Genomic DNA, 13,361 nt, shown 5'->3' with positions numbered 1-13,361 from the left:
AAGGTTACTTACTTCACTCCAAGTTCAAATTCATTTGCAAAACATTTTGAATAAAGTATATATGTATTGCAATGAAGAGGTTTTACTATTGTTATTAAAACAGCTGAGTAAACTGAATTCACATCAATAACAAATTTTTCATTATTTTCTGCTTCAAAAAGAAATATTAATTAAAAGCCATTTGCATATTTCTATCAAATTCGTCGAATTTATAAGGAAACTAAGTTTAAAGTTCACTTCAAAGCTTTGCATATTTTAAACAAATGTTTACCATAATCTTCGAATATATTTAACTTAGTAACAAAAAAATACATTTCGGTGATTTCCCATTATCGCCATAAACATCGAATGAGCATGACGTCAGGTTAATTTGTAATCAATTTGCATCTTGAAATTGAGAGAATATCACATAAGCAAATAGTTGAGAATATAATAATTAGAATAGAATATAATAATATAAAAAAAGTTTCAAGTTATTTATTTAACAAATTATAAATTACTCATTTATTATCATCAATTTGTCTTGATTGTTTAATGAAACTCGAACATTTCGATGTAAAAACTGGTTTCACAAATATTTTTGCAAAATCATACAGTTATAAAGCTAACTTACATATTCTCTTAATTTCCCTTTAATATTATATCATATTTATAATATGAGCGTCACGTGTCGCTTTCAACAAAATACTCGTTTTCTTGTTCGTTTTCTATTGTTTTTTTAAGTTGCTGATAAGGCAAATATAATACACACACGTCATTCGGCCAAGCCCACAAAGTGTATAAATTTGCTTGTGTATTTGTGTTTGCTATTAAACCAATACAGAAGTCAAATATTATTTAAACGTTTGAATGAGCGTCAGCTAACAACAGTCGATACTCAGCTGCCGATCGAGCAACAATACTATTTACAATGAAATTCATTCTGGCTATTTCTTTGCTGCTCTGCCTCAGCTTGAGCTACGAAGTTAATGCAAGTTGTTCCGGGGATTGCCCCGAGACTGAGGATGTTGTTTGGGCTCTCGGCGGAGGTTGCAGCGTTTTCCGCAACAAGTGCTTCTTCGATAAGGCAAATTGCACACGCCGGCCAGGTAAATACTTTTGAAATATAAATATCTATATTCGTAAAGCGGTAACTTTGGCACTCTATGGTATATTTTGAAATCTATGGTATACTTTGCACTCTATGGTATATTTTGCTCTCTATGGTATACTTTGCACTCTATTGTATTTTTTGCACACTCTGGTATATTTTGCACTCTATGGTATATTTTGCACTCTATGGTATCTTTTGCTCACTATGGTATACTTTGAACTCTGTGGTATATTTTGCACTCTATGGTATACTTTGCACTATATGGTATATTTTGCAGTCTATGGTATATTTTGCACTCTATGGTATATTTTGCACTCTATGGTATACTTTGCACACTATGGTAAACTTTGAACTCTGTGGTATATTTTGCACTCTGTGGTATATTTTGCACTCTATGGTATATTTTACACTCTATGGTATATTTTTGACTCTATGGTATACTTTGCACTCTATGGTATATTTAAAATGTAGTACTGACTACTTAAAATATTCTTTGATGTATTTTAGTATTTTCGTGGTATATTTTCGGCATATTTGATTTCTTACTTTCTATTATTATTACAGCTCTCCAAATTGTCACTAAAGAGGAATGCCAAAAACATTGCGCCTCTGCTTGCCCACAAAATTATGATCCTGTTTCTGGTGACTACAAAGGACAAATTCGCCACTTTGGCAATGCCTGCGAAAAGATTGTGCACAGCTGCCAAACTGGTGAAAGTAAGTTGAAGCATATGTTAATTTAATTAAATCAGTATTAATCTACATATATATTTCCCTTTTTTAGCTTTCCTAAACTAAACTACTATACAATGTCTGACAACAACTGCATTTCAAATTGTAACGAGTCTTTGAACCAATTCGCTGTAACTGAATTCGCCGCATTTGCTTTGAATGAAATTCGCCATCTCTCTTTTCTATGCAATGCAATTCTTTGGATTTCGTATATAAGCCTGATTTATTTACAAACGATAACAAAGCTTTACGACTGTGCATTGTGTGAAGGTCTAGACAAACTAAGAATAAACTTGAATTATTAGAAAAGTCTGTCAAGTGATTAATAAACATTTCAAATCGTTATTAACTTGCAAATTTAATTAGAATGAAAATCGTGGTTTTCCTTTATATACTACATCTTAATTTGGCACCCGGAATGAATGTTCCTCTCTGCACCGCCGGATGTAGTGAGGCTCCCGAGGAACCAGTTTGGGCTCTTGACATTTACTGTAAAGTCTTTCGCAACAAATGCTACTTTCATGCCGCCAATTGCTTTCGATCTATGGGTAAGTATTGATATATTAATTTTTTATGGAAAATAAAAAAGTAAAAATAAATTATTTAGTATTTGTGAAACCCATGAAAATCATACCCAAAGAAGAGTGTCAAAAGTATTGCAAAGCAGATTGTGAGGATGAATTAGAATTTCCATTTGTTGTATACTACAAAAACGAAGTCAAGCATTTTAATAGTCTATGCGAAAGTGAACTACACACCTGCCGAACAGGCGAAAGTAAGTGGATTCAATTATATAATCAACAGGCATTTAAAAAAACTTTTATTTTACTTCTACAGTTGCGATCGAACTCTCTCTGAGTAAAGACGTACCTGAATTCTGCGCAAAAGCTACGCTTGAGCTATCAAAAACAGTAACGCGAATTTCGAACACAAAACAAAACGAAAACATAACGGTGTTAGCTGACAGGCACCAAAAGTGTTGTTGTCAACATGAGCGACGAAGAAGACGAAATATCGCCTTGGAGCTGGCAAAGAATAAAACCTAAGCCAAAGGGAATTAAGAGACAAAACCAAGTTTCTCCGATTCTTCTAAAGAAAAAATTTGCCCTGGACACCGGACCCAGCACTAGCAGCAATAAATTCTCTATCTTATCGGAACGCTCATCGACTGAAAAAGGTAATAATGCAGACGAAATCGAAACTCTGGACTTGACAACTGAAGAAAAAATTGATGAACCTGCCAGACCGCCACCTATCTTCTTATCGGATGTTAGTGATATAAGAAGTATGCTAGACTACCTCGAAAGGAAAATTAAAAAAGAAAATTTCCTTTATAAAACTCAACGAGATGGCCAAGTGAGAGTTATGGTTAAGTCTGTTGATGAATATAGATCCCTCGTTAAAACTCTTTCTAATGATTTTGTCAAGTTCCACACATACCAGCTTAAACACGAAAGAGCATTTAGAGTCGTTATAAAGAATTTGCACTTCTCCACGGATATTGCAGTAATTAAACAAGATGTGGAGTCCAAAGGTCACTCTGTTAGGAACATAAATAACATTAAAAGTCGTGCAACTAAAGAGCCACTAAATCTATTCTTCCTGGACATTGAGCCCAACAAAAATAACAAGGACATATATGAAATTAAGCACATTGGTAACGCAATTGTTAAAATAGAACCTCCTCACAAAGTTAAAGACATTGTCCAGTGCCACCGTTGTCAGGAATTTGGGCACACAAAATCCTACTGCTCCAAAACTCATAGGTGCGTAAAATGCTCTCGCAGGCATCCCAGCGATCTATGCCCAAAAGATAGAGAACAACCGGCAAAATGTGCGAATTGCAACGAAGATCATGCTGCCAGCTACAAAGGATGTAGAGTTTATAAGGAGCTCATATCTAAAAAATTAGCTACTGGTCGAAAACAGGTGCATTACAAGGACCATACTAAAAATGATTCTGCAATTTTTCAATCACCTATTGTGTCAACCCAACAACCAAAAGACTATCAATCATACGCCCAAGTTGCTGCAGAAAATAATAATTCGAATACCTCTCTTGAAAGAATTGAACATCTCTTAGAAAAACAATTTGAACTCACCAATAACTTACTTAACATGATAATGTTACTGGTCAATAAACTATGCAAATAAGTCTAAACTTAGGAATCTGGAACGCCAATGGGCTTTCCAACCATGTTAATGAGATATCACTATTTTTAAAAACAAATTCAATTGACATCATGCTTGTTTCTGAAACACACTTCACCAGTAAATCCTTTTTTAGAGTAGTTGGATATGACATAATAAGAGCTGATCATCCGTCTGATAGAGCTCATGGAGGCGCAGCAATTCTTGTTAAGAAGGGTCTGAAATTTAAAATCATGGACAGCACTAGAGAAAATGCTATGCAGGCTGCCACAATTGAGATTAAATGCATGCATGCAGATGTCTCAATCTCAGCAATATATCTCCCACCAAGATATTCATTAAAAGAGCTCGATTTTAAGAACTTCTTTCAAGGACTGGGGACAAAGTTTATTGTTGGAGGCGACTTTAATGCCAAACACCCATGGTGGGGCTCCAGATTAATTAACCCTAAGGGATCCGAATTATATAAATGCATACGAAACAATAATATAACAACTCTCTCAACTGGTAAGCCTACATACTGGCCTACAGATACTCGTAAAACTCCAGACTTGATTGACTTCGTAGCATTCTCTGGTATCCCTCAAACACATATGCGCGTAATGGAAAGTTTCGATCTTAATTCAGATCACTCTCCGATAATAGCAACCTATAGCACTATAGCTCATATGCTCGACAAGCCCTATAAAGTCATCTCTGCTTCCACAGACATTAACGCGTTTAAAAACTACCTTGAAGAAGCCATTACTCTAGACATTTCGTTGAAAACAGGAGAGGAAATAGACTATGCTGTGGAGCATTTCACAAATACAATTCACAGAGCGAGCTACATAAATACAAATCATACCCACAGAAACCAACAACCAAACCAATTATACCTTTCCACTGAAATTCGAGAAAAGATTCAACACAAAAGGAACCTGAGAAAACGTTGGCAAGAAACTCACTATCCTGCAGACAAAAGACTATACAACAAAGCTACATCTGAGCTTAGACAATTACTGTCCAACTTACGAAATGAATCTCTATCTGCATATTTGAGAAATTTAGAACCAAATTCTAGCAACAAAGAGTATAACCTGTGGAGAGCAACTAAGTATCTAAAGAGACCAGCAAAAAGAAACTTAATTATCCGTAAAAACAATGGAAACTGGTGTAGATCTGACGAAGAACAAGCTGAGGCATTTGCACAACACCTGCACTCTGTGTTCCAGCCAAATGACATTGACAATCCTATGACAGAAGCTGAAATAGAAAACTTTCTTGGGTCACCTTGTCAAATGAGCTTGCCTATTAAAAGAATTCACTTTGACGAAGTCGTGTCCGAAATTAAATGCTTAAACAATAAAAAATCTCCAGGCCCGGATAAAATAGACGGCATCACTCTTAAAACTCTACCATTAAAATGCATACGATTTCTCACGCTAGTATTTAACGCTATTCTCAGGCTAGACCATTTCCCAAGTCAATGGAAATGTGCAGAAATCATTATGATCCTTAAGCCAAACAAGCCAGAAGCTGAACTATCATCCTACCGTCCCATTAGTCTGTTGACAATATTCTCGAAAGTATTTGAAAAAATACTACTTAAGAGGATGTTGCCAATTTTGGACGAACTTGCCATCATTCCAGAATATCAATTCGGATTTAGAAGAGGCCACGGCACCACTGAACAATGTCACAGGGTTATTAATGAAATTGTATATGCACTTGAGAACAAAAAATACTGTACTGCTACGTTTCTCGATGTTCAACAAGCGTTTGATCGTGTTTGGCACAATGGATTGCTCTTCAAGATAAAGAAGTGGCTACCTGCCCCATACTATCTATTAATGAGATCCTACTTGTCGAAAAGATGCTTCTACGTTCAGCAGAGAAATGATACGTCAACACTATTTCTCATAAACGCAGGCGTTCCTCAAGGGAGTGTACTGGGACCAGTCCTCTACACTCTATACACGGCAGATATGCCAGCAACAAACAACTGCACCATTGCAACATATGCTGACGATACAGCCATTCTGGCAACAAGCTCTTCTCGAGACGAAGCATCTCAGCTGTTGCAAAGTGAGCTCAGTCTGATTGAAGCCTGGTTTCTTCGCTGGAAAATTAAAATAAATTCCCTGAAGTCTGTCCAAATAACTTTTGCACTAAGACCAGGAAGATGCCCAAATGTAACACTATACGGCTCAGCAATTCCAGAAGATACCTGTGTGAAGTATCTTGGCATGCACCTCGACCGCAGACTAACATGGAAACCGCACTTAAAAGCGAAATGTCAACAACTTAAAACAAAAACACTGAAAATGTCCTGGTTACTAAGTAGAAAATCAGCGGTTACTTTGGAAAACAAAATTCTCCTCTACAAAGCCATTTTGAAGCCTGTTTGGACATACGCTATTCAGCTCTGGGGAACAACTAGCAATTCAAATATTGAAATACTTCAGCGCTACCAATCAAAAACATTGCGACAAATTGTCAACGCTCCATTTTATGTAACCAATGCAAATATTCACAGAGATTTAAATATTCCAACTATAAAAGAAGAGATTAAGAAATATAGTAAAAAATACACAGACAGACTTCACAATCATGAAAATAATTTAGCCCTAGCTCTTTTAGACAATAGCTCAACTGTTAGAAGACTTAAAAGATTTCACATTCTTGATCTCCCTGATAGGTAAATTTTAAGTAAACAAGATGTTATATTTAATAGCAGGTTTCACTGGAAATCTGCTATTCCTGTTATGTAAATATTAGTCATAAAATTTTCTTATTGTCTTAAGACAGATTGTAAATAAAAAATTAAACGAAAAAAAAAATTTTACTTCTACAGTATTCTCATATAGTTGGGAAGACACCTTAAAAATCTAGCCTAGGACAGCTGCAGAAAATTGTCTCAATTCGCCGTAACTGAATTCGCCGCACTTACACAGTTATTCAACGCAATTGCATTTAATTTGTTTTATCTATGTTTTCGCATATAAGCTTGAGTTAGTTCTCAATTGGTGACAAAGCATTACAGATGGCATTGTGAGAAGGTCGCCAACAAATGAAAATAAACTTGAATATAACGGAAGTCTATTTTTATTATTAACCGTCTATATTTTGTATTAAGAAGTGATTATTACAGATTTTAAATATCACTTAAAAGTGCATTCTTTATCATAATGAAAGTCGTAATTTTGGTGTGTTTACTTCCTCTGATCTTGGGAGCTAGCCTGGATATATCTAATTGTCCTATGTTTTGTCCCAACACCAACGAAACTGTTTGGGTCTTGATTCCATATTGCTATGCCTTTCGCAACAAATGTCAGTTTGACGTCATTCAATGTCTTCTTGGGCCAAGTAAGTTTGATATCAATTAATCATTTGTGAAACGAAGCTAAGCAAAGATACAAATACAGTATTCTCCCAAAATGTGAGAGTTGTTTCCCACGAAGAGTGTAAAGAACATTGCAACACTACTTGTTTGGAACTTATGGATACCGATGCTGATGAAAGTTTGAAGCAAAAATGCAAAGACTTTCTGCACACATGTCGAAGTGGAGAGGGTAAGACAATTTATTAATTTACTTTGCAAATGCGAATTATTTGTATTTTTATAGGTTATTTTCACTGGTAAATGGAACTACGCATTTGCATTGCATTCAACACGACATCTTTATTAAATTCAATTGCATTAAATTTAATTTATCTATGTTACGATTCTGCATATAAGCGTGAGATAGTTATCAATTGAAGGCAAAGCTTTATGGATGGCATTGTGTAAAGATCGTGAAAAAACGGAAATAAACTTGAAAATTATAAGCTATAAAATATTTGTTAAAAAGTGATTATATTTCTTTTGTGTTTATCTTCTACCGATCATAATGAAAATAGTGATTTTTCTGTGTTTGCTTTCACTGAGTTTGTCAGCAAATACATATATGAATATTGCCCAATGTTCGGATTTGGATTGTCCCGATACTATTGAAACAGTCTGGGCCATGACCAAATATTGCACTGCCTTCCGCAACAAATGCTACTTCGACATGGCCAATTGCTTTTCTGGATTTTGTAAGTTTCTTAGAAATTATGAATATTTGAATAATAGTATGTATTAAAACAAAAAACAACAACTATAGTGTACGGTCGACAGTTCAGAGCTGTTTCCCACGAAGAATGCAAAGAACATTGCAACACAAATTGTTTGGATTTGGATTATAAAAGAACCGTCGACAATTATACTATAGATTTACAAAAATCTTGCATAGATATTCTGATCGGTTGCAAAACTGGCCAAAGTAAGTCAATCCACTAATTTTCATAAATAACTTTGCAAACACGAATTATTTTTATTTTTACAGTAACGTGGTAGTTGAAGCCACAAGATGTTCGAATACAATTATTATTTTTACTCTCAATATTATTATACTTCCATAAATAAATTATATTATATGCAATATTATAAAGGCGTTTAAGTAAGTTTAAATTTGTATCTTATTAATAGTTTTCAAATTGTAACGATTTTTCCTAATTCGCCCAAACTAAATTCGCCGCATATGCATCACATGCAATTTGTCATTTCTATTTTTAGTCAACGCAATTGCATTTAATTTAATTTATCCACGCTTTCGTATATAAGCTTGAGTTTGTTATCAATTGTGGACAAAGCATAACGGATGGCATTGTGTGAAGGTTGGCAGAAAACAGAAATAAACTTGAAGATTAAAAAGTTTACTTTGATTTTAAAAAGAAGTAAATAAGTAAATAAAAATATAGTCCACCGATCATAATGAAAATTGTGATATTTGTGTGTTTACTTCCTCTGAGTTTGGGAGCAAGGTGGCATATAAGTAATTGTCCTTCGGAGTGTCCCGATACTGAGGATATAGTCTGGGCCATGGGTCAATACTGCAATGTGTTTCGCAACAAATGCTTCTTTGATGGCGTCAATTGCTTTCGATGGTCAAGTAAGTAGTGATGAAAGGAACGCATAAAGAACTAAACAATAAATAAAATAAACTTTAGTATTTATGCGACCCATGAGAATAGTCGACAAAGTAGAGTGTCAAAAGCATTGCGACTCAGATTGCTCGAAAAAAGGTCCTCCAGTAGTTGAATACTACAAAACCGAAGTGAAACATTTCAGAAATATATGCGAAAGTATTTTGCACACCTGTCGAACTGGACAAAGTAAGTGGATTGACTTATTTACTGAAATAGTTTTTAAATTACTAATTTACTTTATTTCTACAGTATTCGAGTAACATGGAAATGGATTTCCTTTAAATATACTTTAAGTATTTTAGTTGTATTCATTTTTTTTATTTCTCAATATTTTATTTACCATAATATACAAGTATGTACACTTAGGTAAGAAAATTTATAATAATCATTCCCTTTCAGTTTGAAATATTCAATTTTATTTAGTCGAAAAATACTATGTAATATAAGTTAAACATCGAGTAAATTATAAAGATTTTTAGAAAATTTGTTTGTCTTGTAATAATAAGAAGCCTTAATAGCTAAAATCCAAGCCTCTGTGTAGCGCATAATATAAACATGCATATTCACTATTGATGCTATTAAGAGTCAAAACGTTTTAAACAAATGATTAGCATAACATTTGCATTAATATGTTAATAAAACAAATTGACTGCGTTTAAACTTACTCTTTTAACCTTTTTTTGTTCATCTGCTGATAATGCAAATAAAATATCAACGTCACTATTTTGGAGACTTTTTGAAATGCGGTTTTAAAGCCATACGACACTGAACTCATAGAAAATTCAAGTTTTAAATATTTAAACGCATCTACGAGAGCAGCCAAAAACAGTCGAAATTCAGCTGCCGATCGAGATAAACCCAAATAAAAACATTTATTTGCAATGAAATTCGTTTTGGTCATTTGTTTGCTGCTCTGTCTGGGATTTAGTTGCACTGTCAATTGCTTGGACTGTCCAGAGAAATGTCCAGATACTCAGGAACTTGTTTGGGCTCTTGGAGGACGCTGCTATCTGTATCTTAACAAGTGTGAATACGATAAGGAGAACTGCAATCGGGAGACACGTAAATAATTATTAATTAATCAATTAAATTGAATATAATATTAATATTTTATTACTTTAACAGCTCTGAAGATTGTCACCAGGGAAGAGTGTCAACCTTATTGCGCTTCTTTCTGTCCCGAAAGCTATAAACCCGTCGAGGGAGATCTTCGCTACTTTGGACATGCTTGTGAAAAGATTGCTCATGTTTGCAGAACTGGCGAATGTAAGTAAAATATTTAAAACTTACTAATTATTAAATATTATTAATTTAATAATTTATTTACTTTTTTATTCAGTATTGAAGCTATAATTGCATTTTAAATGGTAACTATTCTTGGATCCATTTGCTTGCAATTCCAAACTAAAGGAAATAAAAACTATTGCTGCACAGATTGGAATAGAAAAACTTATTCTAATTAATTACTTCAATAGTTTAAACAAATTTAATTTATTATTTAAATTATTTGTCTGTGTGTAATATTCTCTGAAACTGGTTAATGTGTGCATTCTTAGGAATTGATTGTTTTGCTTTAGGTTTGACAAGTTTTATAATTAACACATTTAAAAACAAGTTTAAGATTATTATCGTTATAAAATGTGATTTAATTTGTTGAAGCTTAAATTTGTTGTGCGTGTATTGTACAAGTATTTTAGAACTATATAAATAAATAATGTTATATGCAATCTAAAAAGTTATAAAGTTTGTCGACTTATTGCATTAACCCAAATATTTATTGCAAAGGAATTCATCGTTGATTAAACCATTTTTTATATATTTCAGTATGCAAATATGGCATTTAAAATACAACAAATATATATTTAAAATAATAAATATATATTCATAATAATAGCATTTAAAATTTAACAAATACATGTTTAACATAATAAATATATATTCATAATAATAAAGTCGTATATAGTCTAAAAATATTTATAACATAGTTGAGGAAATCTGCTTTGAATGCTTAAAATCTATTTCCTTAGCGTAATTTGCTGTTTTTCATGCAATTTATTTACGTGTTATGTTTGATGGATTTCTTATGAATAAAATTGTGTTGTGCACTGAACATTTAACATTTATTTAATAACAGATAATTAAGAAATAAAGCCTCACATAAGTCAAGTTTATATATCTGCAATATAAAGTAACTTTTTGCAACCTCATTATGAATATGTGTTCGATTTTACACAATTTTACACTACAAGTAACAGATGGAATAACATAAAAAAAGGCAAAGATATATTTTAAAATTTTGCAACTGAGCTCTGCAAACATTTCTCAAAAAAAACTGAAGTGAAATGCAATTGTTACCAAACTGCAATATTTTGATGCATGACAGTTGGATTTTTGGGGCAGTTCAGCATGGATTTAAATTGCAGTGTCAAATGTTATCAACACTTTGTGACTACAATGGGCGTGCCAGTTTAATTGATGTCATAAGTCAAAGGTTGCCACAGACATTGATGTGCAAATGCACTGCAAGAAATTGGGATATTAGTTAGCAGACAAATTGAACTATGGAAGTTGAACTTTTAATCATTTAATATAGTAAACTCTCAGCTCATATTTATTATTTTTGTTCACACACTTAATTTGGATTTTCGAATCTTAAATAATTTATTTGAAATTGTAAATTGAGGTAGCACAGATGTTGAATTAATATTATTTTTACTATTATTAAAACTATGAACTCCATTTTTTTAAATTTGATGAACTATTAAATTCAGCTTTGATCACTTTACTTTTATTTACTTTTTTATAATGAAATAGCATTGGTTTTTATTTAATTTAAATTTCACAGTTCATCTCTGCTTATTATTTTAAGGATTTTTAATCTGCTTCAAATTTTTTAATTATTTTTGTATCATTATTTTATTTTATTAGATTTTTACTGTCGAATCAATAATGTTAAGATCTATCTCTAGACTTTCAGCGCATTTTTCCCTCTATTTATTTTCATTATTGTCACAAATATCCATTAATTCTCCATTATTAATATTTTTATTTGGGGGTTAACAACTTGTCCAGCCCGCTGGTCGACTTGGTGGCTCAATGCATGGCTTCCACACCCAATCAATCCAGGGAATACAAGCCTCCTTGATCTGATCGAAACCAGTGTTGGGCATACACTTGTTGAGCTGTGCCTTGGCATTCAATTGATGGCACATCCAGTACTTGGTAGGATCAATACAATGCCTTTGAGCCCGTCCAATCTCCACTGACAACTTGCAGCCCGGTTCGTAGTTATCAATGCATTGAGCTCGCAGCAGGCAGAAACAGCCGCAAAAAATCAGAATAAAGGCTGCAAAAGAAGAGTAAATCGTATAAAATCAGTTAATTCCAATTCAAATTGTCTTATGCTTGTTACCAGAGAGTTGCATGATGAGTCGGGGAAAATCACTTGGCTGGAACTGTGAATGCAACTTCAGTCATTATGTGTCTTTTATATAGAATGCTCAAGTGCAGGGTGAATTGTTGGCCAGTTCAGTGTCCCATTGAGCAGCACTCGCCATCAATGTAAGATATCTCAAGTGCTCGACAAGGTCACGGATTGTCTTGTTTAGTCTTGTCTCTCTGATTGTTTGTCCCCATTGAGTGACTTTAATGCTCGATTCTCGAGATTGTGTCCAACACATACACATAAAATGCCACACACGCATTTCCAATTGCTAAAACAACAAAAAAAGAAGACAAGGAAAGTGTAAGAGAAAGCTTAGCAATTGAAATGGCAGCCAATTTGCTCGTACTTGAGAAAACCTTTTTTATCTTTAGTCTGAATTGTTATTCATTCAAAAACATTGAAAATAAAGTATATGATAATACTTATTTACATTTATTTTTTTTATAGAAAAAGATGAATACTTAATTTAAATACATATATACCATAAATCAAAGATATAACATAAAATCATTGGAATCTATTTAACTCTCCAAATATTTCTAACATTAATTTTTTTCCATGCTAAACTATATTATTACTATCTTAATTATTATTAAGTGTTAAATTTAACAACTTTCTTTGTGCATTCTTGCTCTCAATATCTCACGTATTGATTCATTGGCTGTTGTGATTTATTTTCGTTGTACAAATTACTTTAGAGCTTCGTCTGGAAAATTGCATGCCACTCACGCGTTTCTGAAATGGTCAAGCGAAAAGAGAATTTCAACTAACAACAGCTGCCAGCACAAGGCTTTGCCACAATATCCCCTCACATTCACAAAGGCAGCAAATAGCCAACAACCAAAAAGACGTATGCCCGACTGCATTGGAAAAGAGCTTTAGAGCTGACCATTTGGGGTGCTGGCGAACAAAGCTATGCCTTTGGCCAATTGTGAAAGACGTGTGAAT

The 13,361-nt window shown here is 33.4% G+C and overlaps 6 protein-coding genes across 6 annotated transcripts; 5 read left to right on the top strand and 1 right to left on the bottom strand.

Moving 5' to 3' along the window:
* The first annotated feature begins 646 nt into the window (after window positions 1–646).
* Window positions 647–2,070, top strand: LOC117574651 (uncharacterized). Its single transcript, XM_034258555.2, has 3 exons — window positions 647–1,088; window positions 1,658–1,810; window positions 1,878–2,070. Exons 1-3 carry the CDS (start codon window positions 911–913, stop codon window positions 1,889–1,891), a joined length of 345 nt encoding a protein of 114 aa, XP_034114446.1. The 5' UTR covers window positions 647–910; the 3' UTR covers window positions 1,892–2,070.
* Window positions 2,071–2,201: 131 nt separating this feature from the next.
* On the top strand, window positions 2,202–7,028 carry LOC127566095 (uncharacterized). Its single transcript, XM_052007643.1, has 3 exons — window positions 2,202–2,373; window positions 2,433–2,600; window positions 6,813–7,028. Exons 1-3 carry the CDS (start codon window positions 2,244–2,246, stop codon window positions 6,848–6,850), a joined length of 336 nt encoding a protein of 111 aa, XP_051863603.1. The 5' UTR covers window positions 2,202–2,243; the 3' UTR covers window positions 6,851–7,028.
* Window positions 7,029–7,084: 56 nt separating this feature from the next.
* Window positions 7,085–8,052, top strand: LOC127566094 (uncharacterized). Its single transcript, XM_052007642.1, has 3 exons — window positions 7,085–7,324; window positions 7,384–7,530; window positions 7,585–8,052. Exons 1-3 carry the CDS (start codon window positions 7,147–7,149, stop codon window positions 7,599–7,601), a joined length of 342 nt encoding a protein of 113 aa, XP_051863602.1. The 5' UTR covers window positions 7,085–7,146; the 3' UTR covers window positions 7,602–8,052.
* Window positions 8,053–8,084: 32 nt separating this feature from the next.
* On the top strand, window positions 8,085–9,644 carry LOC117574650 (uncharacterized). The gene is made up of 4 exons (XM_034258554.2): window positions 8,085–8,262; window positions 8,326–8,931; window positions 8,990–9,154; window positions 9,218–9,644. Exons 2-4 carry the CDS (start codon window positions 8,754–8,756, stop codon window positions 9,226–9,228), a joined length of 354 nt encoding a protein of 117 aa, XP_034114445.1. The 5' UTR covers window positions 8,085–8,262; window positions 8,326–8,753; the 3' UTR covers window positions 9,229–9,644.
* Window positions 9,645–9,834: 190 nt separating this feature from the next.
* LOC117574652 (uncharacterized) lies at window positions 9,835–10,321 on the top strand. The gene is made up of 3 exons (XM_034258557.2): window positions 9,835–10,030; window positions 10,094–10,234; window positions 10,308–10,321. Exons 1-3 carry the CDS (start codon window positions 9,850–9,852, stop codon window positions 10,319–10,321), a joined length of 336 nt encoding a protein of 111 aa, XP_034114448.1. The 5' UTR covers window positions 9,835–9,849.
* A 1,432-nt stretch (window positions 10,322–11,753) lies between these two features.
* On the bottom strand, window positions 11,754–12,393 carry LOC117574654 (uncharacterized). The gene is made up of 2 exons (XM_034258559.2): window positions 12,381–12,393; window positions 11,754–12,314 (listed from the first exon to the last, which is right to left on the bottom strand). Exons 1-2 carry the CDS (start codon window positions 12,391–12,393, stop codon window positions 12,025–12,027), a joined length of 303 nt encoding a protein of 100 aa, XP_034114450.2. The 3' UTR covers window positions 11,754–12,024.
* Between the last annotated feature and the right edge of the window lie 968 nt (window positions 12,394–13,361).

Source organism: Drosophila albomicans, chromosome 2R, assembly GCF_009650485.2.
Source record: "Drosophila albomicans strain 15112-1751.03 chromosome 2R, ASM965048v2, whole genome shotgun sequence".
Taxonomy (NCBI): domain Eukaryota; kingdom Metazoa; phylum Arthropoda; class Insecta; order Diptera; family Drosophilidae; genus Drosophila; species Drosophila albomicans.
This window is presented reverse-complemented; position numbering and strand designations above follow the sequence as displayed.

Excerpts from the sequence above, each read along its gene's own strand:
- LOC117574651 (XM_034258555.2), top strand. The coding sequence starts at position 911 with ATGAAATTCATTCTGGCTATTTCTTTGCTGCTCTGCCTCAGCTTGAGC. Across the intron at positions 1,089-1,657 it reads AAATTGCACACGCCGGCCAG|CTCTCCAAATTGTCACTAAA; the intron begins GTAAATACTTTT and ends TTATTATTACAG.
- LOC127566095 (XM_052007643.1), top strand. The coding sequence starts at position 2,244 with ATGAATGTTCCTCTCTGCACCGCCGGATGTAGTGAGGCTCCCGAGGAA. Across the intron at positions 2,374-2,432 it reads CAATTGCTTTCGATCTATGG|TATTTGTGAAACCCATGAAA; the intron begins GTAAGTATTGAT and ends TAAATTATTTAG. Across the intron at positions 2,601-6,812 it reads CACCTGCCGAACAGGCGAAA|TATTCTCATATAGTTGGGAA; the intron begins GTAAGTGGATTC and ends TTACTTCTACAG.
- LOC127566094 (XM_052007642.1), top strand. The coding sequence starts at position 7,147 with ATGAAAGTCGTAATTTTGGTGTGTTTACTTCCTCTGATCTTGGGAGCT. Across the intron at positions 7,325-7,383 it reads TCAATGTCTTCTTGGGCCAA|TATTCTCCCAAAATGTGAGA; the intron begins GTAAGTTTGATA and ends ATACAAATACAG.
- LOC117574650 (XM_034258554.2), top strand. The coding sequence starts at position 8,754 with ATGAAAATTGTGATATTTGTGTGTTTACTTCCTCTGAGTTTGGGAGCA. Across the intron at positions 8,932-8,989 it reads CAATTGCTTTCGATGGTCAA|TATTTATGCGACCCATGAGA; the intron begins GTAAGTAGTGAT and ends AATAAACTTTAG.
- LOC117574652 (XM_034258557.2), top strand. The coding sequence starts at position 9,850 with ATGAAATTCGTTTTGGTCATTTGTTTGCTGCTCTGTCTGGGATTTAGT. Across the intron at positions 10,031-10,093 it reads GAACTGCAATCGGGAGACAC|CTCTGAAGATTGTCACCAGG; the intron begins GTAAATAATTAT and ends TTACTTTAACAG.